Raw genomic sequence first — 23,953 nt, 5'->3', positions numbered from 1 at the left:
AAAGCAATTATAAGGAATCTCAAGTAAGTCAAATCATTCATATGAGTAGTAACATGTGAATGCTGAGTCAGCAAGGCATTTTCTTCACTCTTGTAAGGCACCCTAGTGTAACAGGTGGCTAGCAGAGAACAAAGCCTTGTACATGTGTGTCTTGTTAGATACTCTTAAAAAGGTTATTGTACTTGCTTGAAATGCAAGAGGAATAAGAAAAACCTATGTGTCAAAATAGGAAACCTTCCAAATGATTTATAGGTACCTTGAGCCACAAGCTACTCTTTAGTGAAAGAGAAAATTGATACACCAATAGAGGCTTCTTTTTTCTACTTTTTCAGTGATGAAAGTGTGAGATTTAAAGCTGATTGGTGGAGTGTTCCCTTAGGAATAAAAGGTTTGAAGGTGACATTATACCTTACAACATATATTTATGTCATCATTGAACTACAATGGAATGTGAAAATGTCCCAAAACATGAATATTTCTACCCTTGTTTAAGCAAAGGCTATATATATAAGAGTTTTGTTTCTGTTTCTCTCTTAACCTCTTCTTAGTATAACCTTCTTCTTCTTCACTACATTACATGAGCCACACCTTCTTCATCAAATGGGGTGGCTTCAATCCCTCTTCTCTCCATTGAAGAAAGTTTGGTTCAAGTTGCATTCTACTCAAAAGAAGAGTATGTTCCATGAAACTTTCCAAACCTTGCATTGTCCATATTTTTTGTTATTTTCTTCATTGTTCTTAGTATACACCACTCTTTTTTTATACAATGATTCTTTATTTGTTGCAGGAAGAGGGATATACATTTTATATGAAGATGTGAAATCTTGCCCCTATGAAGATGTGCAAATCCTCTGGTCAATACTAGTAGAATCACATCCACCTTCTATGCCATCGCGAAAATGAAGAACACGACATAATTGAGAAGAGGCCCAATGTAATAATGTATATAAAATATTTAGAAATCATCACAAATTATCCATGGCTTTTTTACAATTTTCTTTTACAGATTCTCTACTTTTTTTAATATTTGATTTATTCTCTTTATCTTTATTTTTCTTTTTTCCTTTATGTCATCCATTTTATTTTTCCCTTTTCTTTCTTCCTCCTTGTTATTCATATAGAAGTTGAGTGCAAGAAATGGATATAGAAACCTATCTTCTGTTACTTTATTTTTTCCTTTTAACTTTTGTAACATTTGTCTTTATTTGAATTCTGTGTCTTATAAAGCATCTACTAAGTACATATTTTTAATGCATTACATATTTTAGAAAATCTGTGTGTAGGGTAAGTAGTTTGAAATTTTTCAAAAGAAGTCATTGTTAAGGCTTTCTATTGGTAAGATGTCTATTTTAATGTGTTGAGATAGTAGTTTTTGCTGCTCCTTAGTTTTCTTTGTTGAAATTGAGACTGAAAGCTATTTTGGAGTGAATAGAACAAACTAGCTACGTATACAATAAATTATATATATTTGCTGCAAGAAAATGGAGTTGAGATGATGACTGATGAGATGCTATAAATGGATCATAAGATGCTAAAAATTTTATATGCATGTGCAGAGCATATTATTTTATAAATGCTTATTGAGCTCATATTGTGTGTGTGTATATGTAAAGAAATGAAATGGCATGATTGAGTAATGTGTTTATTTGATCACTAGTTTACCTTTGGATCCAATTACTATGGTAAGGCAATCATAAAGGAATATTCCTTATACAAGAGATTAGATAACTCAATTCTAAGAGCAATTTAATAATGGTTTCCTTTTTCATGCAAACAATTCACACTTAAGTTGAAGTATTTATTCTTGCTATTTGTACTTTATTAGTACCCTCACTTGTAATTTGTAAAGTATGGCATATTTTTTTGAGAGATTTATAATTGGAGACTCTAAAACATTCATTTTGTCAGAATAATGTTTTTAATTTTTCAATCATGGTGAACTTTCTTTTTAGATCTAAAATCGATCCCATCAATTATGGGTTTATTTATAGCAAATCCATCACTGACCATTGGGATAAAAGGTCGTTTTCAATCCCATCTCATACAACCAAATCATAAGATTTAAAGATTTTCACTTTTTTTTTTCTAATAGAAATATCCTTCACCTCTAAAAATTAGAGTTTAATAGAGTTTATATAGACACTCTTTTTTTTTCTTTCAATTTTAGCCGACAGTCACAGTTTTGAACTACTAATGCATCGACTCGTTAATCTTATGTAAATTATCCAATAAAGGAAATTTCACAATCCACCAACAGAAGCATCCTTCCAATGAAGTGTTTTGACAGATTTGGACACATAGCAAGACTGAAAAACTCCCTCCAATAAATTACCTTAATGAAATTATCTGTCACCATTTACTAGAAACAAAGGTGGCTTTTCCATCAAATTGATATAGAGTTACTTTATATTCATTCATGTAACAAGCTAAGCAATCCATGTGAACAAATACAACATAACATGAATTGCTATCATATCAATATAACAATGACTGATATGTTGTTGCCATTACTTATTAGCTTACAGAAAATAGGCTTTCTCATTCAATCATACAACAAACGGTTGAAATGTTTTTATTGCACCGTGATGATAACATTGGAGTGATGGTTTGCATACGAGAGCAACCAGACTGCTAAGGATCTGAAATTTTGATTTAACAACAGTTTGGGTTGGTATTATTTCCAGTGAACCAGAGTAAACCACAGATAAACTGGCAGTCCCTGAAAAAAGGATAGGAACGACATGATGTGATATTAAAATTGATCATATGACATATGATGCTAAACTGGCAGTCCCTAAAGAAAATTTAAATGTGCCATTGAGTAACGTAATCATAACAAGTATGTTTGAACATTTTCCTGTATTAGCCTTAGCCAAGTTCCAGCTTTGAATAAAAACATTTGAAGCAACCCCAGAAAATAAATAAATAAATAACCGATGATGCGTCTATTAACATTTCTGTTGTATTTTCACAAAACTCAACTAAATGAAAATTTATTATTACATTTTCTAATACTTGGATATTTATTCCGTCAATAGTACCATTATCATTTTTTACCATATGAAGGAAAGTAGCAATTCCTTATATAATGCATGACCATGACTTTACAAATTTGGATGCTCTTATCAACACTGGCAGCACCAAAACTCATAAGTCGTAGTAATAACACACAAGAGAATCACATTCATTAGAGAGAGAACGCATAATCCTATCCCAAGGAATGTTCAACTAACGCGTTGCCGGTAGATGATAGATCATTTATATTTTATTGCCGAGACTGATGATATGACTTTAGAGTCAGTACTCAGTACCGTAAAAAAAGAGTTTGAGAAGGGAAAAGTTCGATATTAAAAGTTGTATGATAAACCCAATCCCATATTTATTCCACTCCTAATTTTAAGGGGATATCAAACTGACTGTTAGCTGTAAATGTTTGCCATAGATCTATGGATCATGACTGCCCCCGTGAACATAGACATTATGAGGAATGAAGTATAAGGCCCAACTTCACCAATTATCAAGCAAATACAGACTGAAAAAAAATGATACTGAAAATTTTGGCTGTTGATGATGTCACATAAACATATTATATGAACGCCTATCTAAATTTTTCATTCATCAGAAGACTAATTTTGGTTTTTAACTAGCACGGACACTAAAATGCAGATGCAACAACTGCCAGGAATATACTGCAAATAAATGATAGATCTTACAGAGTTATAAAGCCGCCGAAGAGAGGTGCTTAGGGACACTTTGCAGCCAATCTTCAAAATAGGTCTGACTATCTATATCCGCACGGGAGAGACCAGCAAGAGGAGTAACAGTAATCTTTAAAATGAAAAAATATGAAATTGTTTAGCATGAGTTTATTCATTTAACTTAAGCACACACGCACACATACACACTCACATAGCCCTCCTTCAAAGATTTATGATCCGTGTCTTCATGATCAAGTACAGCACCTCGTACCTACAAAAGTTAAAAGATTACTAAATCATTATTTGTTGGAGAAAGAGGAGGCGAGGGGGATTATGAAATGTTGTTTAGTGTTCCATATAACTTAGTATCTACTTCAGGTCGATAAAACTGAATACTTCTTACTTACAATCTTCACTATCCTCTGTTTGTAGCAAGTCCAATAACATCATATTGCATTGCATAATATTAAGCTCATCTGAAGATATTTTACAATATGCTACATACAAATGAAATATTGAGACTCATTAAATAAAAAGAAAAAGGAAAATAACCTACCTCTCTGGCAAATAAAAGATGTTCAGGTGATGCAGATGATGTGCTAACATTTTTAGGTGTATCCGTTGCTGTGTTGCTCATATCAGATGACATTATTCGTCCTTTTGTCTCAGAGCTGACTTCTCTCCATCCCATTTTAAAGATACTTTTACCCTGCCTAGTTAGCTTGTAACCCTTTTTCAGATGCACGGACGACAATCGAGAAATTAGTTATAAAAAATTGCATGACAAAGCAATATATTCTTGTAGCAGAGTCAGCAACAGCAAGCATTTGAATAAAATAGTAAACTTCAATACATAGGATATAAAAATACACGAGACAGATAATTAAAATAAAATCTCGACTACTCAACACTATAAAGATAATAAAGCAAAATTTAACTGCATTTTTTGTAACAACGGCAGCCCACAGTACAATGTTTCCAATGTTGTGGGAGCATTGGAAACGTCAAATGTGCACACCTCAAAAGTAGAGGCTGCATCCACAAGTAGTCACCCTTTTGCATCAATTTATGGTGCGGTACTATTTGTTGTCAATGATATCACAGAAGTTTTGGTTTTCAGAGTCAAATCATATTTATCCAAAGCAACGAATTCCTCAATAATAAATACAAACACGGCTTCATTTTCTTAACCAGTTTACAAGGAGTCTTTTGTAATAACCAGATAGGTCAAGTCAACTCCTTTCAAAAGGGGAATAATAGGCACCATTCATTGGGCATAACCATAACAGGTTCATGGAGGCAAGGCAGCATTTTAGCTGACACACAAGATTTTATTTGATAGAAATTCTGGAATTCACAGAAAAACAAGGCACAATAAAACTTGGCTAGAAAGTAATCAATTTTCTTCAGTTTGCCTAATCCAGTGCCTCTAATAACAGGACTGTAGTTTTAAAATAATTTCTGTAAAATGACCTAAAATAACAGTAAAATGTTTTTAAAAATTATTCGTGAGGAAATCATCTAAGAACCAACATATATTTTTAATATATCCCCCTATCATGTATTATCTTCATTCCATCACAGCATGAATTTATGTGATTTTAGTCCATCAAAACACAGCTATTTGGCTGTATATCATATAATCATAATAATAATTGATCACAAGTTAAACATATACAACAATATTAACAATCACCAATCCTTTTCCTATTCAGTGAGGTAGACAACATGGATCATTCAATGTCACAATTCCCTACCATGTATATTAAATTAAAAGAACCATTTAACTCTAAAATCTAAATCATAAACTAAACATATAAGTTGCAAAACTGATTACAGTATACCTTATGGTTAGCAACATTATTTGGCACGTCTATATTCAAAAAACATTTTCCAGGGTAACTTTGATTCTTTATCTCAACCAATACAGAGTTTATGATTGGAATGCAAACTCCAGCAGCTAGGGCAAAGTCATGTGGATTACTCTTTCCTTCAATCCTGGACATAGAATAGCCTTCAAATAGTGAAACATGATAATGAAAAGCTATTGATGTTGAAGAATATAGATTAAAGATTATTGGAAAAACTTATAAAGTCGGTAAGCTATAATATTATTACCCGGACGTTCACACAGTTATCAGTTACAATTATAAGTTAATAAATTGGTTTCAAAATCAATTCAGAAAAAATATCCAAGATAGATGTAGCAATATTGCACAGAAACATGTTGCAAATGTACCAGTCATATGAAATAGAGATAGAAGGGATATCATTGAAGAAGGCCTCTCGAGCTCCAGCTACAGTGCCTGAGTAAACACTGAAAGGGAATTAGACATAACAGGTACGAACACAAATTTCTTTATGATGATAACTATAGACACAACTTTAGCAAAAAGAAATATTGAGCAAATCAATTTTCTTTGTAGACATGTCATAAGTTACTTTTATAAATTACAAGCGGATCTAAACATTAATAATATAACTGCTTATGTCATAAGATAAAATTACTAAATAAACTCTTCTATAAACTTCCTAAAGTATAAAGATGAGAACATAGGTAGGATAATGGTGTTACGTACATATGATAGCCGCAGTTGCTACCCTTATTAATGCCAACATATGATAGCCGCAGTTGCTACCCTTATTAATGCCACTGACTACCTGTTCAAACAATACAAGGCACATCAAAACTCACTCAGGTGTTTTATTTTTTAGTTCCTTAAGATAAACTTCATAACAAAAACTCATAAAATAAGAAATATTCAAAGAATCATGTAGTAATAACTATGAGACTTTTGAACAACTGTTTCATGTATAAGTTGAAATCAGTTTCTGCATATCAAATGCTGCATAAAGTCCTATCCAATTTCTCTCTATAAACAGGAATAAGCTTATAAAGAAAACCTTAAATCTATAAATAATAGGTTAAAAATTAGGGCAAAATAAAGAGAAGAAAGTAGAGTTATGACCAGATCGGGTATTGTAGGAAAGAGTGCCTTGGAAATTCCGAGAGAAGTGCAATCAGCGGGAGTTCCTGCAAGTAATTGAGAATTGAGCGATTGAAAATGGTAATTGAAGAAAGAGAAAGAGAAAAACGAACCAGAAACGGCAAAGGAAGCGACGGTTCCATGAATGTCTACTTGTTTGGCAGCTATAGGATGAAGCCATGTGATGCTGTGACTAACCGCTGATTTCTCGCTGCAAATTGATTCAAATTTTCCATTCAACAAACAGAGTATTACAAAAATTATTAGCGATTATGATCGGAATCGGTGTTAGTTTACCTATCGGGAGCAGATACAAGAATATTGAAAAGATTAGTGTTGACTAATGAGTCAACTAAAGCTCTTAAACCGGGAGCGTCGATCCCGTCGTCGTTTGTTATCAGAATCGTTCCTCGCTTACTCTCTTCCATCTCCAACGTCCTTACCTATGCAATTTCACTACAATCTCCAGATTCAAAAAAATGGTTCAATCAATATCTATGCAATTTCACTCGCATCAAAATTCATGTGCGTGTTTTTTAATAATAGAATGATTAATCATTCATTTCAATAATTAAATTAATATTATATTATATAGTTATTTATTAAATAAACTATTTGTATTTTGTAGTATATGACATTTATGATACCTATATAGTACGAAAATCAAACTTTTTCAAACCTAGCAGAAAAGAACATTACAACGGTGAAGAAGTAAACGCCATCAACATTTTACCATATTATTAGTCTTCATGATTCAAGCTCTCACCAAAGATAAGATATTTCAAATTGAATTAGTTCTATCACTTTCAATTTTGTAATTCAACAAATTGTGTTAAGCTTCATTGAGTGCACGCCAACTGTTTGATGTTTTGCTTCTGTGAGCATTGTTCACAATTTGGTCTGCAAAAATAATTATTACAGCTGCTTATACTGAGATCACAATGTTGTCCGTGCTTGCAAGAGAGGCCGCTTCCATACACAATCAACGTTTCTTAGTGAAGTTGAGTGCATTCAATCTATGCTACAACTCTCTCACCACTGTTCCCAATGAGAATGATGGTGCTTCAGCGAGAACTCTATCCGAGCCACCTTCTGACTATAATAATTCTAGTAGCAACCTTCGTCTTTCGCCGTTTTTGTCCAACTTCAATCACCCCTCGAGTGGATTTGACATCGAGCTTGTTGACCATGATGCTTGGGGGGTTTCGTCTGTGGTGGCACAAGCATGGCGACAAGGGGATTTGCCTGCACCAAAAGCTAGTTCTTGCGGTCAGCATGTCATTGATGAACCCCTTGATGCTCATTCCACGGATGTTGATGATGAACTTGATTTTGAAGAGATAGACAACATGAGAGTTCGTGGGAGTTTGTTCTATAAGCTAGAGCGTAGTTCCATGGAGTTTGAAGAGTATAATCTAGAGTTTCACAAGAAGAAATCATCATCCAAGAAGAAAAACAACAAGACTGAGTTAATCACCAAAGCTAAAGAAGCTAAAGCTAAAACAAAGCCAAATGTGGCTTCCAAGGATCAGAAGCTTCCCAAAGTTAATGATTTTGGAAGAAACAGTAATAGTGTTATACCCCGGATGGACAATGTGACTTCCAAGGATCAGAAGCTTCCTAAAGTTAATGAATTTGGAAGAAACAGTAAGAGCGTTATGCCGCGGATGGACGAAATCAATGACGTTTCTCCTGCGAACAAGAGACAGAGGGTTCCCACTTTTAACCAGCTTACAGGTCCTTATCATGAACCGTTTTGCTTGGACATTTATATATCAAAAGGCTCTGTACGTGCCTGCATTGTTCATAGGGTAACTAGCAAGGTGGTTGTTGTGGCACATTCCATTTCCAAGGATCTGAAGTTTGATCTAGCTTCAACCAAGAATAAAACCACTTGTGCTGCCGTGGGGAAAATTCTGGCTCAGAGAGCATTGGCTGATGATATTCATGATATTATTTACACTCCAAGGAAAGGAGAGAGGGTGGAGGGAAAACTTCAGATTGTTCTTAATTCCATCATTGATAGTGGCATTAATGTGAAGTTAAAGATTAAACAACGGAATAAGAAGAAGTTTTTCAGCGCACATTTTAACTAGCTAGGGCCTTTCTTGTTCAATGGAAATTGTATACTGTATTAGCCATGGTTATATAATGATGTATCTGAGGGAATGAACTGTTTGCATTATTAAACATGGAATGATAAATGGATTTTGTTATTTAAGACTACTAGAAGGGTAAGATTTTAAAGTACATTTTGCAATTGCCAACTTGTACCATTTTAGATTCCACCATCGTAGAACGTGAATAAGGTTTAGTAATTGATAAATTTTGTATGAGATGAATGATCGTGTATCCACATCTAGTAAATTATGCTATAATATCTGTTTTGATTTGAATCAAATGCTATGAAGCACTATTACAACAGGAACACAATACCACCATTAATCAGAAGTGTCAATGCTACAAATGTTCTATCTCATGATGCATCAATAAAAGAAACTACACAATTGAAGTAATTTAGCATAGCAGAAGACAATATCAATTATTATAAGAAACAACAAAAGACTCAATTCCATTAATTTCTGGCAATTACATTCAAAACTGAAAACAATATTAGTCATTAGCTGTAGCTAACTGCATTGAGAGTAGCTCATCCTCTGGTATAACCCTAATATGACAATCAGAACGAGGGTAAGAGGCACACAAGAGTGCATAGCCACGTTCCACAACATCATCACTGAGCATTCCATCACTCTGATCAACTTTGCCACTGATAAGACGAGCAGGACAAGTCATGCAAACTCCAAGCTTACAATCATGAGGAACAGACAAACCAGAATCCAATGCCTTTGACAGTATGGTCTCATCAGGTTCAACTTCAAGCTGTGTAGACTTGCCATCATGCTCAATCACCACTTTATAAGAAGACCTTACAGTGAACGTGAGTGATGGTGATTTCTTATTTGTGTTGAACTGAGAAGAAGATGGAAACTTAGTTGTGGGGTGCTTCTGCTTGAAAATAGTTAAGGGTGTAAATGGAAGGGTTGCCATGTTTTGTGTTTGGTGTTCCAAGTAACAAATGAAAGTGTTTCTGAGATGGGATTGCACTTGAAAGGATAAGATATGTGGTGGTGGATTGGTGAGGGCTTGTGGCAATTTACTCTTTTGTACACACCTTGCAGCTAGTGATTAGTCTCACAAAGGGAGTTGGGGAAATAGGACGTGACAGAATTATTTTCAAATATATGTAATTTATTTGTTAAATTATTTTTTAAAAATGAAAATTTAGAACTTTTATTGTGTGTATTTAAATTTTTATGAATAAATACAATTTACTCAAATAATATAAAATTAATTCAATATAAAAATTGTTAAGTTAATGAAGTAATTTTTTATGACAAAATTATAGGTAATTTAATTCATTTTCATATTCTAGAAAGTAAGAATCTTATCTTAAATATAAAAGTTGTTAAGCTAATGAAGTAATTTTTGACGTCGAGATTTAAGATAATTTAATAATTTTTCATTTATTTTTTATTATTTTAAAAAATAACTTTTCTAAGTTTTTTCACTCTGATTTCTCATATTTATTTATTTTTGTCTAATAAAAACTAATTTCTATTAACTAGTTGTAGTGATATATTTGTGAAGGGTTCATAAAGGGCGAAGGGATCATATAGCCTACAAGTGGTGATAGAGTTGTGTTGCCCGTAAGAAGGATGACACCGCCCATGATACTTTCACTCGCTTAGTATAGAAAATGTGAGAAATGACGTGTCTTGGTCAAAGGAAATGCAGAAGAGGAGTCAAGGGAATAACTCGTGTCTCCCTAAGATATGAGGATTCAACGATTCACTACTATTACTAAGTGGGCAGTTGTAATTCTTAAAGAAACCTATAATCCAGATCCATGAGCCTATATAAATACCTCAGTCGGAGGATCAAATGGAATACTCATAACGTATAGAAAATACCCAGAGAATCAAAGATTCTCACCTCACATGAGATTGCTCTCTCCATAGCCAAAAACACCATCGAACAAGGTTTCTCGCCACTATGAGCAAACCCCAAATCACTAAAACTCACCAAGGCCTTTTCCCACCCCTACCAGCATGGGGGTATCATGCATTATGTACTTGTTGACAAGTACAGTGGTGTCCATTATGGGGCCTACTAAAACTAAAATAGGTTATACCATCTGTCATCACTACCATTTTCACGGTCTTCTTATAAAAATGGCCAAGAAAGATCAAGACTTCGTGGTTAGTACCATAGCTGGAGGTTTCACCAGCAGAGGGAGTTCTAGTCTTTCTTAGAGAAAATGCGCCAACCATGTGTTGGCTGCGAACATAATATCCTCGGGACTCTCCAAAGCCAAACGAAGAAGATCAGCGGCTAACATCAATTTCTATAACAATGATGTCATTAGAGTCCTTCCTTTTGATAACGACTTCATGGTCATCATTGTGCAAACACACTAATTAGGATATAAACGAATCTTGAAATATCCAGCGAGCTAGGTTGACGTCTAATTTTGAAACATGTTTCAACAACTCCAGCTCGATCTCGACAATATTAAGGTGTTCCAAGGTTTTCTAGTAGGTTTGTCAGGCAAGCAGATGCAAGTAAGGGGCCATATAACCCTAGAGACAACCTATGTCATCAGATCAAATTCTAAGGCAATCAAAGTTAACTACCTCATAGTGGATTCTTTGTCGCCCTATAATGTCATCCTTGGCAGGCCAACCATTAACTCACTAGGGGTGATTACATTCACCCAATACATGGCCCTAAAAAACTCGTTACCTAGTGGGCGGGTCGGGAAGGTTCGAGGAGTTCACGGTCTTCTTATAAAAATGGCCAAGAAAGATCAAGACTTCGTGGTTAGTACCATAGCTGGAGGTTTCACCAGCAGAGGAAGTTCTAGTCTTTCCTAGAGGAAATGCGCCAACCATGTGTTGGCTGCGAACATAATATCCTCGGGACTATCCAAAGCCAAACGAAGAAGATCAGCGGCTAACATCAATTTCTATAACAATGATGTCATTAGAGTCCTTCCTTTTGATAACGACTTCATGGTCATCATTGTGCAAACACACTAATTAGGATATAAACGAATCTTGAAATATCCAGCAAGCTAGGTTGACGTCTAATTTTGAAACATGTTTCAACAACTCCAGCTCGATCTCGACAATATTAAGGTGTTCCAAGGTTTTCTAGTAGGTTTGTCAGGCAAGCAGATGCAAGTAAGGGGCCATATAACCTTAGAGACAACCTATGTCATCAGATCAAATTCTAAGGCAATCAAAGTTAACTACCTCATAGTGGATTCTTTGTCGCCCTATAATGTCATCCTTGGCAGGCCAACCATTAACTCACTAGGGGTGATTACATTCACCCAATACATGGCCCTAAAAAACTCGTTACCTAGTGGGCGGGTCGGGAAGGTTCGAGGAGACCAACAAAGCGCCTAAGAATGATAGTAGAGTTGCTTGAAGATGGGAAGAGAGGATCTCTTCCACAAAACTATCCCATTTACCGAAGCATAAGACACATACACTACTTGTTGGCATCCTATACTGAGCGTGGAGAATGAGAGACTCACGCTCATGGAGGATCCGAAGGAGGTTCATATAGGTTTTTTTTGGCTTACTAGGTGACAAAGATAAACACCTCACTATTTGAAAAAGAGGAATGCGGACTAGTCGATCAACTCTTTAGAAACGTCGACTTATTCGTCAGTATCTTATATGACATGCCAGGGATGTATAACATTGTGGTATGCCACCGCCTCATTGTCAACCCTTTTTAAAACCACTGTCACAAAGAAAGTAGAGAGTTGACGAGGAAGAAAGAGCCGCCATCAACGAGGAGGTAAACAAGCAAGCGAGCTCTGATTTCATCACATAAACAAAATACTTAACCTGGTTAGCCATTGTAGTGCTTGTGATGAAAGCATCTACCAAGTGGAACATGTGAGTGGATTTCACCAACCTTAATAGGGTCTGTTATGGATCCTTATACCATGCCAAATATTGATCGCCTAATTAATGGGTTCTCTGGCTACCGAACATTGAACTTTATATATTCCTATTTGGGCTACAACTTGATTAAGATAGATCCACTTGACGCACCCAAGACGCCGTTCGTGTCAAACCATGGCACCTACTATTATAATGTCTCTCACCAGATAGGTCGAAACTTTGAACTATATGTCGATTACATGATATTGTAGACCGCAGAAAGGCATAGTCATGCAATAGATCTGGGAGACATCTTACAACCAGTCAAAAAGTGCGACATGCGCCTGAATCACGCCAAATTATCATTCGGGGTTCATGTAGGAAAGTTCTTAGGATTCATGTTAACGATGAAGGGCATCAAAACAAGCAGAGATTAGTGATGGGGTGTTACTGACATGAGTATCTCCACCAACATTAGAGAGGTGCGGTAGATAACAGGTTGCCTCACTACTTTAGCTTACTTCCTCTCATGTGGGGAAGACAAAGGTTTTCTTTTCTTTGTCGCCCTAAAAAATAAGGAGAAGTATGAGAATCAAAATTGTTGGTATAAATTCTTGATGCGGCAGTGCAGGCTGATCTATTGCGGTTGCATGGGATGGGCCTGCAGGGTTAGCACTCTAATTCTCATGTCAGTTGTTTTGAGTCGTCCATATCTTTAGTGATTCTTCCCTACTTACACAGATCCCGCTACCATCAGGAAAGACCTCCCCGAGTCGATTTGACCTAGGCATGTCCCTTCTCCGAACCGGTCACCATAGAGCATAACATCCCAAATCCATCTTATGTTCATATTATAACTTCTAGAATATTCTCCCGATCACAGGACCTTCAGTTATTTTGAAGCATGAGATCCATACCTTCAACACATCCAACGGTCCTCCGCATTATATGTTGGGTAGTTAACGAGTTAGTTATTTAGCCCCTTATATATGCGGATATCACCATTACATGTAACAAGTTTCAAACTCAATTAGAATACTCTCTCACCATTCACATACTGACTTGGGCGTTGAAGTACTAACTTTGCAGGCACACACCCGCTCCGTCACTTCGTAAGCTTTCCTTTTTCGTAGCTTCCATGACTACACATATTTTTGGTTCCGGTACGGAACAGTGGCACCGTCTGTGGGAATCGACGTCTGATTATCGTGTGTTCATTTAAAGCGAGCAAGCGTGAGCGGCAACCTAATTAAGATGCTCAAGAAGACGGATCCAGATCTAGTTCCTCACGTATCGTTATCGATTTACATCGTTCAGAGTATCCCCACATATAATGTTTTTTCGCATGTCAATTTCTTTTTTGTTGAGCACCGGTTCGGAGTTTCAGGAAAATAATTGATCAGAGTTAGGTTTCTAGGATTTGGAAAAGATCGACGAAATCCTAAACTTTGATCTACCTTTGATCATTGATGAGTGCTAAATTGTTGTAAATTTGGGTGTGAATAATAATCACTAATCGGCTTAATTCATTTGCTTTTCGTCAATAAACCTGAACTTTAGTGTATATTCGGTATAATTTACGTTATAGTGTATATATTGCGTTATCGTGTAAATATCATTGAGTTTAATTGTTTTCATATTATTTTTGTAGGTATTCAAGCATTGATATTTATTCACAGTTAGATAGAGCATCGAATAAGCTTTCCAACTCTTCAAATCAGATGCAAATTGGAATTACGGTTCTCAAGTTATGGCCGAAACAATGCAGAACTTTTTGTTGTTTCTGGTGTAATTTGTTGGGCAAGCCAGAACGACCCATAAGCGTGAAAAAGACACTGTATTTAGTCGTCAGACGAATCGGTCTGGACAAAAATACGTTTTAAGGGCCAAAAACACAATTTTTAGGTTATGGGTTGGGTTTTTTTAGTCCCAACACCATCAACATCATTTTTTGGTAGATTGAGGCTCAGAAAAAACATTGGAGCTTGTATATGGATGATTCGGAGTGGATTGCTCATCAATCAACCTTGACAAACCGGGAGATTTGTGGTTCATTTCTCTTCTTCTTTGTGTATTCTTCATTTATTGGGTTTGTATGTATGTTTACTTTGAACTCGTGTATATTTGTCGCCCATGGAGTTATATTTAATCTACTTTACAAATTTGTGTTGATTGTTGTCTTATATTTTTGCGCTATGCTCGGGGTTTGAGTTGTTATAGACATGCACTGCTCGAATCCTTATCTAGGATGATTATCTGTTAGTTTCTGGATTCTAGAGATAGATTTAGAGCTAACAATATTTATGGGTGTTGAAGCTTAATGCTTCTGTGTTAGTTGTGTCGCTTGAGAGATTGTCGATACAAATGATATGGATGTCTGCTGTGTTATTGAGGTTGGCTGAGAGATCATCGCCAAGATGATATAGTAGTTCTCTCTACTTTGGGTTAGAAATGACTTAGGGTGTAAGTGATTCTTCATGATATTGATGAGTATTGTAAGTTGAGTGTAACTGGTCGATAAGTTTAAGTTTGTAAGAAGTATATTATATGCAATGCCCGATAAGTCTCTTCTCTCTGAAAAATGAATTATTTTTGTGTTGATATTTACTTTTCCGTTTTTATATTTTACCAATTCAATCCAAACTCATAACTTTGGAAACTGTTGAACGACAATTCAATGCACTAGTCCCTGTGGAGACGATAATTTCCCGGATAAATATTTCCAAAACTTATGTTGCTTGTCGTTATACCGTTTCAGCAATCATCACGATCGCTATCATTAGTATGACTTTAACATGATTTCTAATAGACAGCGGAAGTTCCTGCAACATCCTTTACAAAGAAGCGTTGGAATCGGTAGGTCTATGTCAGACACACCTTACTCCATCTAAGGTAGAAGAACTGTTGGCTTTTAATGATTCAGTCACTCCCTTCGGCATTCATATACCAATGACTATTTTTAGTGATTGACCAAAAACCGTAGGTAAATGTCATATATACCTATAGGTTTTGGCTGTCACTAAAAGGTATATGTGTGTTTGTGTCATTTTAATATACCTCAGGGAATGCAAATGCATATTATAAAATTAGAGGGAATGCTAATGTCATTTTAATAGATCTTAGTGGAGGTGATGGTAATTTTCGCAACCATTGTATTCACATGTATAGGCAACACTTTTTAATAGACCTTAGGCGAATGGTGGTGCCATTATATTCAGATGTATATGCAACATTTTTTTTAATTATGGGCGAAAGTAAAAAAAAATTGTAGCTTATATGAATAGGCAACGACCGCATACTCCACGCCTAGATAATCGTGGGATAAAGGCTTAGGGTACATTTTATGTTGTTGCCTAAACTCTTTTTTAATATAGTGTCCTATTCAAAAATAGTGGGAAGAAGATCTCTTAGAACGATGATCTTCTTATGGTATATTGTTGCTCCCTCTGACCCAGAGTCATGGGGGAGAGAGTTGTTACCACATTTATGACAATGATGCCTCTTTGGAAACTGATCTGGAGGGTGATCAGAACCAGAAAGTGGGCCAAAGATGTCTGCACGATGTTGATGATCAGGAGGAGGGGGTGTACCTGCAAGGTACTCCGACGAGCAAGTAAGTAGGAGCACATATATATTTTAGGGTTTCAAGGGTTTGAAACTATGTTACCTGACCCCCAGCGTTTGGCCATTGGTCCACGTTTTGGGTTAAATCGTGGATCTAGACCTAAAATGTGCGACTGCCAGGATTCTAGGAGTATGTTTAGGAATCTTGAGAAGCTGCCCAAAACTAGTTGTTAGTCGGGCAGAGAGGTATCTTTGGTCGACAGAGATGTCCAGCGATCAGGGTTCGTTTGTCCTTGCGTGAGAAGCAAAGTGGTTGCCTTGTCGTAGGTGCATAGGCAAGCCAGGTCGAGTGTAACTTCGATGTGTTGTCCTCAAACAATATGAAGGCGTGTCCCCGACGGATGGGCAGGGGAGATGGCGCTCTTACTGCCCTTAAGTGATTGGCCAAGATTATTGGGCCGTCCTGAGAGCAGATATGGATTGGGCCGCCACTAGCCGTTGGGCTAGTCCATAACAGAAACTTTTGCACTCTATATGGTTGTGACCTGACGCTGATGGGAGCATATCCAAGAGCGGCTATGGAGTGGCCATGTTGTGACACCTCTATTTGAGTTGTTATTTGAGTTTAAAAAAATGTGTTGGTTTTCTTCTACGCGAAGGATCCCTGTGTTCTGTTGTTGTACTAGATTGAAAATGTTCAACATGATTTCGTTTACTCATGGCATTCCTAGTGAAGTTTGTAAATGTTGAAATTCATGTGACAATTTTGGTCCTAAATATTGGAAAAGAGGTTGATGAATAGAATGATAATGATGTTGTAATATAGGAATTGGTTAAGAGTCTTGAATAATCGATTGAGGCATTAAAAAATCGAAATTTGGAAATCTTGATGTTGTAAAAGTTTTTATGTTGCAAGAGTTAGAACCGACGATGCAGTATCCTAGGGAATGTGGATCGTTAATCACATATCACTAGTGGTGTTACGATTGCGAGTGTCTTCCAAATCAGTAATTGGAGAAGATAACACAATGAGTGTTTAGAAAGTAGTTATGATGATTGTAAGGGCAAGAACGATTATGGTGATCAAAACAGTAACAAGAAAAGGTTGTGGCAAAGCAATAATGAATATTAAAGAAATTCGATGAAGAATTCATGAGAATCATAAAACGATTCTCAAAGACGACGTCATTATTCTATATTGAAACAAAAATAGATGATTGGTTGAAAATGACCTCAGTGATGAAGTTTTCGGTATAATGGTTATGATCTCCGATAATAAAAAAGGAGAATTTATAAAATTCACATTTAAATATTCAAGTCAGAATATAACAGAGGTGAAACTATTACAAATATGAGTGGAAAAATACATGAATCACATTTATATAAAAGAGATAGTTAAAATCGTTCGTAGTTGATTTGACGTCAAGTGCATATCACTTCTAACATGGTATAAAGAATACAATTATTGTTATAATTATGAACACAATAAATAGTTAAATATATCTTTGAGAAATGCAATAATTGTTTTATACTCCCTCTGTTTTTTATTATAAGTCGCTTTGAAGAAAAAATTTGTGTTTTATTATAAGTCGTTTTACAATTTCAATGAATCATTAATAATATTTTTTCTATTATACCCTTTAGCATTTATTATTCTCTTTCTTCAACATTTTAATTTGTGTTTCCCATACAATTAATGAAGGACAATTTAGTAAAATCTTTTATAATTTATCTATTTCATGCAATAGTTATTATTTTTCTTAATATGTGTGACAATGCCAAAACGACTTATAATAAAAAACGGAGGGAGTAGTTAATATATTCTTCTATATTAACAATATATATTTTATTATTTAAAGAAACTTTTATGTATCCTACTGATAACAAAGACATTTCATAATAAATTAGTATAATCTTACTATACTTTATTTGTAAATTATAATTAATTTAAAAAAAAAAATTACTTAAATTTTTTTTAATCCGTATCTCGCACTGGTCCAAATACTAGTATTTATTAATAAATACGTTGGTTAGATTGAATTTGTTTTATTGGATTTGAGATTCAACTAGTCTTATTGACATATATATATATATATATATATATATATATATATATATATATATATATATATATATATATTCAATAATATACAAAAACATAGTATTCTAATGTTTTATTAATTATTATGTTTGTTTTTTTAAATGATATAAACCTCATGCATTAAGAAGACGACGCGAAAACTGGAAAAACACAAAAGGGCCCTATTGGCTATTGTCATGAAAAGTCTCGTTTTGCCATACATGTGATATTACTATTAATGAAGCGACAATTTCAGCGCAATTTCATAGAAATGCAACACGATTTCAAACGTTGCATCATAGGATTGACCATTAAAGATATTGCCTCTGAAAAAAGTTTCAATTTTGGATACAGTAATAGATTAGTACCTAAAATATGGTAGACCATAAAATATTTTCCTTTTGGAAAATGCCTCAATTGTTTATTGTAATAAACAAATATAAATGGAATAAATGATCTAGATCATAAACGGCTGGACAGAGGATATTGCAAATCCATTTAGATATAATTAAAATTCTAAAACAAAGAAAAGGCTACAAGAAAAATATATGTAATTTATTTTATCTAAAAATAAATAAAAATATAATTTTTTAAAGTCTAATATACAAATAAGTAACATTTCACATGAGTATGACTAAGATGTTATGATCAACTAACAATTAAATTGAAGTGCTTTAACGTAACGACTAACGAAACAACGTTATAATTTTTAAAATTGTGTAAAGTTTATTTTATAGAATTCACTTTAGTATAATTAATTTATGACATCTGTGTAAAAATTTTAATATAAAAATTATTTAAAATTAATTTTAGAAGTAGAAACTATAAATTTTAATTTCAAGTATAATCAATTTTAAAAACAAAATCAATTATATTATTTATAAAATAAACACCTTAAAATTAAGTGGCAAAATAAACCCGGCCTGCCGAAAAAACCCGTTTTTGTCCGATTTTTTTGCGGGATGGGGCAAGAGTTTAGGTTGCTCTCTTTAATGTGTCTACCCCGCCCGTTCCTTTTTTTAGCAAGGCATAAACTTTTTAATATAATTTTACTATTTTTAAGACTTAAAAGTTTCAATGTTCGCGGGTCATCCCCACCACACTCTCACTTTTTAGCGAAACGGAACAAAATTTTAAACTCGCACTCTCAAATATGTCTGCTCCGCTTTGGCCTATTTTTTTGCAGATTTTTACAAGACGGACATGCTCGTTTGCCACCCCTACTTAAAATCACCCGGAATCAATTCTGTAAATTGATTCTAGTCTTCCAAAAACGGATTAAACATGGTATAAATAGTATTATCTTGATAAATTTGATTTGAATTTTAATTCAAAGAAAATACAAAACGAATAGTTTTAAAAATTCATGGAAATTCACTTTGAGATATATGAGCAATCCACAAATATAATTTACTCTCTTAAATACATTGCTTTTGTAAAAAGTCTCAATTGTTTCCTGTAATAATAAAATAGATATAATACTATATCACAATACAATAGAAATCAAATCAAATAACAATTACATCCATTTATTTTATTATATACAGACAAGGTAGCGTTGTTTTCTTCGTAAATATTCTTACCACGTGTGAACTCGTCACTGATCATCGTTCGTCATTTCTGAGGTGATTTTTTCTTTATCTTTTTATTTCTCAATAGTTCTTCAACTTATCAAATTGCCAATTAAATTAGGGTTCATTTCCCACTAATAATAATACTACTTGTTGTAAGTTTTACATTTTGCACCACCTTTTCTACTGCTCCAACTGTATGTAAAATTCCCCAATATTTTTATTTGTTTTTAACTGTATTTTGATTACATTCTAGTAAATTTTCAAGAGTAATTTTTTTTAATCATAGCTTAATTGTTTTTCTATGTTGATAATTCTTTCAATTTCCTTTGTTTATGTTGAGAATTTGTAACTTTGTGATTGCTATGCTAAATTGCTGATAGTTTTTGTTGTTTGTCAGGTTTTTGTAGTGAGTGAGCTGATACCATGGCTGTGGAAAGATCTGGAATTGCTAAAGATGTTACAGAAGTCAGTTTCTGTTCCTTCATGGATGCCCATTTTTTGTTTGATTACGTTCTCTTGTAGATAACATATTCTTGTTGTTCAATGTTTGTTTGGTGTAGTTGATTGGAAAAACCCCATTAGTGTATCTTAATAAACTTACCGATGGTTGTGTTGCTCGAGTCGCTGCCAAGCTCGAATTGATGGAGCCATGCTCTAGTGTTAAAGACAGGTAACTATTTTTTCATCGATATGAGTATTGATTCTGAGTTTTGCTTGGGTTTTGTGCTTGTACTTATGTATGATGTATATTTGACTTGTAGGATTGGTTATAGTATGATTGCTGATGCAGAAGAGAAGGGGCTTATCACACCTGGACAGGTTGGTTTACTTCGATAATAGATTAGCAAATGTGTCTTCTCTGAAACTGTAATTTATGTTTGGAAGCAAAAGCATTGTAATTTATGTTACTGTATCTCATAGCTGACCATTAATAACTGTTTTGCACGTGTGTTTCTTGTTTTACCGAAGAGTGTTCTCATTGAACCAACAAGTGGAAATACTGGCGTTGGATTAGCCTTCATGGCAGCAGCCAAGGGTTACAAGCTCATAATTACGATGCCTGCTTCAATGAGTCTTGAAAGAAGAATTATTCTGTTGGCTTTTGGAGCTGAATTGGTTTTGACAGACCCTGCAAAGGGAATGAAAGGAGCTGTTCAGAAAGCGGAAGAGATATTGGCTAAGACACCTAATGCCTACTTACTTCAGCAATTTGAAAACCCTGCTAATCCCAAGGTATATAAACTCATTTTTGTTCGATAACTGGCACAATGGATTCTTGACTTTTTGAGCAATATTTATTGTTACGTTTGCAGATACATTATGAAACTACCGGTCCAGAGATATGGAAAGGCACGGATGGGAAAGTTGACGCATTTGTATCTGGGGTAGGTACTGGTGGAACCATAACAGGAACTGGGAAATATCTCAAGGAGCAAAATTCTAATATAAAGGTTTGTTTTCGTCTCTAAACATATGTTTGGATACATTTAGGGATATACTTCGGATAAGATTTAACCGAAAAGTGAACTTATCTATACTATGCCCATGTCATTCTCTTTTATATACTCTCAACATTGTTTTGCTTTATGTAGCTGATTGGCGTGGAACCAGTGGAGAGTCCAGTGCTCTCAGGGGGAAAACCTGGTGAGCTATAAGCTTTTCAGTAATAATTTAGTTTTTCAAAATTGCATATGAACGACAAAATTCTTGCATTACAAGTTGATCTGTTATTTAATTTTCTATTGATCAATTTATAAGTACTGTAGAGAGTTAAGGATCAATTGGAAAAGGGCCTGATCAAAAGGGGTAGATGAAGATCTAAAATAATTCAGGAGAAACTATTTAAAATAGGGGGAAATTGAACTTCTTAGTTTTAACTTTTTGTATTTTGCATTCTCTTTCCAATTTCTCTGAAATTGGGTCATGGGTTGATAATATAGACAACCCCCTCAGTGGTTTAAAACATGTTTCTTTGCTTTACCGTGCAAAAGCTATTTGCTGGAAGGACTAGGGAGGGTTTTATCCTACCTGTTAAAGTTACTGAAAGAAGATTCTCACTAGATTTTTTTAGGATACAGTATTCATTGTGTCTTTCCTTGTGAGTTTTTTTCTACATCATTTCATGATTGGTTGACCAGATTGATCCTCAGACTAATCACATGCTAAGCATATGAAGTTTCTGTGACTGTGATTATATGCTGTATTTTCTTCATCTTACAGTTATCCCTTCAGGGAATAGACTAAGTAGTTCAGTTCCTATTTGGTTTTACTTCAGAGGGTAGACATAGTTTAAAAGTTTTTATTTCGGATAAAGCGTTACCCCCTTATGGTTGAGATCAAGAAATTTTTGTGTGTTGTGGATAATTTACGATTTGCTGCTCTGAATGTTCAGGTCCTCACAAGATTCAAGGGATTGGTGCTGGCTTTGTCCCTGGTGTCTTAGACGTTGGTCTTATTGATGAAATCATTCAAGTAAGCTTAAACAACTTGTGGATAAACGTTTTTAAAAAACAATCTTGTGGATATTTAATGTTTAACCTGAGATATTTATAATTTGGCAGATATCAAGTGATGAAGCAATTGAAACTGCAAAGCTTCTTGCACTTAAAGAAGGCCTATTTGTAAGTTCTAAAATTATATAGAAACAACTAAGAGTCAGCGTGTTGTTGTCCTTAATGTCTATTTTGTGGAACCTCTAGTGTAAATTTATAATCGGTAATTGGATGTGGGAAAAAAAACTGGCCATAGAATTCTTTTTTCCAATTTTATTATTTTCCGAACCTCATAACTCTGGTATTGTTGCAGGTGGGAATATCTTCTGGAGCTGCAGCCGCTGCTGCCATTCAGATAGCCAAAAGGCCAGAAAATGCTGGAAAGCTTATTGTTGTAAGTTGATTATATCCCTAAAATTTTAGTTTATGTTATTACAAATATCAAGTTTCATTTAATGCAAAAAATGGTAGCATAAGGTTCAATTAAAGAGCTAGTGATCTCTTAAACCACAATCAACAATGTCAACATGATAATGATAACAAATGGTAGCATAAGGTTCAATTAAAACCTCACTTAAGGAGCACTTTCTGAGTTGCAGTTTCATTTTGACATGGTGCAGGTCATTTTTCCAAGCTTTGGGGAGAGGTACCTATCCTCTGTGCTATTTGAGTCAGTGAGACGTCAAGCTGAAACCATGATCTTTGAGCCCTGAATTATTGTTTCAGGCTTTGAATTGATTCACTTCTGTTATTTCTTAAGAATTTTAGTGGAATTGACTCTCATAGTTACTGTTGTTTTGTGATTCTGAAACAAAACTTGCTTTAGAATATTTGGATGGAATAAATTTGGCATTTGAGAGTATACATGTATTAATTCATGGAAAGAAACAATAATTGTTTGTTAGTTTTTAAGAAAGATCACTAATAATAATAATAATAAAGCCACAAGAAAATTGCAGGGTTCATCATCAATCAATTTAAGTAGTTGAATGGGATGGACAGTCCCCTAAATTATGTCAAAGAAATTGTGTTTATTTTGGATACTCAAATTGAGAATGAGGAAGGATCCTAGTCACCTTTACCTATGAAATCCCTGTCAGAAATAATATAAAAAATGAATATATTCTAGTACAGATGGTGTTGTATCAGTAAATTCCCATTCCCACAAGAAACAAATATTATTGAATCATAATTTCAAAGCAAGTCAGATAGTAACAGAAACATTAATATTGTTACCATAATTATCATATCATATGGTCTAGAAAAAAAAGTGAGAAGAGTAAGACATACATGTAACAAATGTTATTTTTTTTAAATGAAAAATTGTTGGTATATATTCAACTATTGTTTTGCCTATCATCTTATTATCCTTAAGAAATATATAGAAAGGCGTTTACTAGGTCGTTGTGGCTCTCAACTTCTGCACCTTCCTTTAGCTTCAACTTTTGGTTCACAAGCAACTTTTTGTGATATTTTTCCCTCAATAAAGCCATGTGTGACTTCCCTTAGCTTTAACTTCTAGTTTACTAAGCAACCTTCTTCTTGATATTCTTAGGGAGTTTTGTGATATTTGTCATTCAATAAGGCTCTGCGAC

The 23,953-nt window shown here is 34.5% G+C and overlaps 4 protein-coding genes across 8 annotated transcripts; 2 read left to right on the top strand and 2 right to left on the bottom strand.

Moving 5' to 3' along the window:
- Positions 1-2,307: 2,307 nt before the first annotated feature.
- LOC131652606 (uncharacterized) lies at positions 2,308-7,224 on the bottom strand. 3 transcript variants are annotated; one of them, XM_058922514.1, is made up of 10 exons: positions 6,983-7,220; positions 6,799-6,896; positions 6,668-6,732; positions 6,278-6,359; positions 5,938-6,004; positions 5,543-5,696; positions 4,255-4,428; positions 3,910-3,969; positions 3,714-3,828; positions 2,308-2,719 (listed from the first exon to the last, which is right to left on the bottom strand). In XM_058922514.1, the coding sequence occupies exons 1-9, from the start codon at positions 7,111-7,113 to the stop codon at positions 3,718-3,720; spliced, it is 942 nt and encodes a 313-aa protein (XP_058778497.1). In that variant the 5' UTR covers positions 7,114-7,220; the 3' UTR covers positions 2,308-2,719; positions 3,714-3,717. The 3 variants fall into 3 exon arrangements, with proteins under 3 accessions (XP_058778497.1, XP_058778498.1, XP_058778499.1); XM_058922515.1 differs by having other exon boundaries at positions 5,938-6,015; positions 6,316-6,359; XM_058922516.1 differs by lacking the exons at positions 2,308-2,719; positions 3,714-3,828; positions 3,910-3,969 and adding an exon at positions 4,058-4,120 and having other exon boundaries at positions 6,983-7,224.
- Positions 7,225-7,276: 52 nt separating this feature from the next.
- On the top strand, positions 7,277-9,058 carry LOC131652605 (uncharacterized). The gene has a single exon (XM_058922513.1). It carries the CDS (start codon positions 7,627-7,629, stop codon positions 8,779-8,781), a length of 1,155 nt encoding a protein of 384 aa, XP_058778496.1. The 5' UTR covers positions 7,277-7,626; the 3' UTR covers positions 8,782-9,058.
- A 150-nt stretch (positions 9,059-9,208) lies between these two features.
- On the bottom strand, positions 9,209-9,863 carry LOC131652607 (ferredoxin C 1, chloroplastic). The gene has a single exon (XM_058922517.1). It carries the CDS (start codon positions 9,734-9,736, stop codon positions 9,299-9,301), a length of 438 nt encoding a protein of 145 aa, XP_058778500.1. The 5' UTR covers positions 9,737-9,863; the 3' UTR covers positions 9,209-9,298.
- A 9,973-nt stretch (positions 9,864-19,836) lies between these two features.
- On the top strand, positions 19,837-23,220 carry LOC131652604 (cysteine synthase-like). Of its 3 annotated transcripts, none has more exons than XM_058922510.1 (11): positions 19,837-19,917; positions 20,264-20,331; positions 20,427-20,536; positions 20,628-20,685; positions 20,836-21,099; positions 21,180-21,317; positions 21,459-21,510; positions 22,259-22,338; positions 22,428-22,487; positions 22,672-22,752; positions 22,979-23,220. In XM_058922510.1, exons 2-11 carry the CDS (start codon positions 20,290-20,292, stop codon positions 23,069-23,071), a joined length of 978 nt encoding a protein of 325 aa, XP_058778493.1. In that variant the 5' UTR covers positions 19,837-19,917; positions 20,264-20,289; the 3' UTR covers positions 23,072-23,220. The 3 variants fall into 3 exon arrangements, with proteins under 3 accessions (XP_058778493.1, XP_058778495.1, XP_058778494.1); XM_058922512.1 differs by lacking the exon at positions 19,837-19,917 and adding an exon at positions 19,977-20,018; XM_058922511.1 differs by lacking the exon at positions 19,837-19,917 and adding an exon at positions 19,987-20,060.
- Positions 23,221-23,953: the final 733 nt, after the last annotated feature.

Source organism: Vicia villosa, linkage group LG2, assembly GCF_029867415.1.
Source record: "Vicia villosa cultivar HV-30 ecotype Madison, WI linkage group LG2, Vvil1.0, whole genome shotgun sequence".
Taxonomy (NCBI): Eukaryota; Viridiplantae; Streptophyta; class Magnoliopsida; order Fabales; family Fabaceae; genus Vicia; species Vicia villosa.
The sequence above is the reverse complement of the archived record's forward strand: the minus strand, read 5'-3'. Positions and strand labels throughout refer to the sequence as shown.

Bases quoted from the DNA above. Each gene is read 5' to 3' on its own strand.
- LOC131652605 (XM_058922513.1), top strand. From the start codon at position 7,627: ATGTTGTCCGTGCTTGCAAGAGAGGCCGCTTCCATACACAATCAACGT.
- LOC131652607 (XM_058922517.1), bottom strand. From the start codon at position 9,736: ATGGCAACCCTTCCATTTACACCCTTAACTATTTTCAAGCAGAAGCAC.
- LOC131652606 (XM_058922514.1), bottom strand. From the start codon at position 7,113: ATGGAAGAGAGTAAGCGAGGAACGATTCTGATAACAAACGACGACGGG. The intron at 6,005-6,277 runs GTACGTAACACC...GTGTTTACTCAG, and splicing joins AGCAACTGCGGCTATCATAT to GCACTGTAGCTGGAGCTCGA. The intron at 4,429-5,542 runs GTATACTGTAAT...CATCTGAAAAAG, and splicing joins ATAATGTTGCTAACCATAAG to GGTTACAAGCTAACTAGGCA.
- LOC131652604 (XM_058922510.1), top strand. From the start codon at position 20,290: ATGGCTGTGGAAAGATCTGGAATTGCTAAAGATGTTACAGAA. The intron at 21,100-21,179 runs GTATATAAACTC...TTACGTTTGCAG, and splicing joins AAAACCCTGCTAATCCCAAG to ATACATTATGAAACTACCGG. The intron at 22,339-22,427 runs GTAAGCTTAAAC...ATAATTTGGCAG, and splicing joins TTATTGATGAAATCATTCAA to ATATCAAGTGATGAAGCAAT.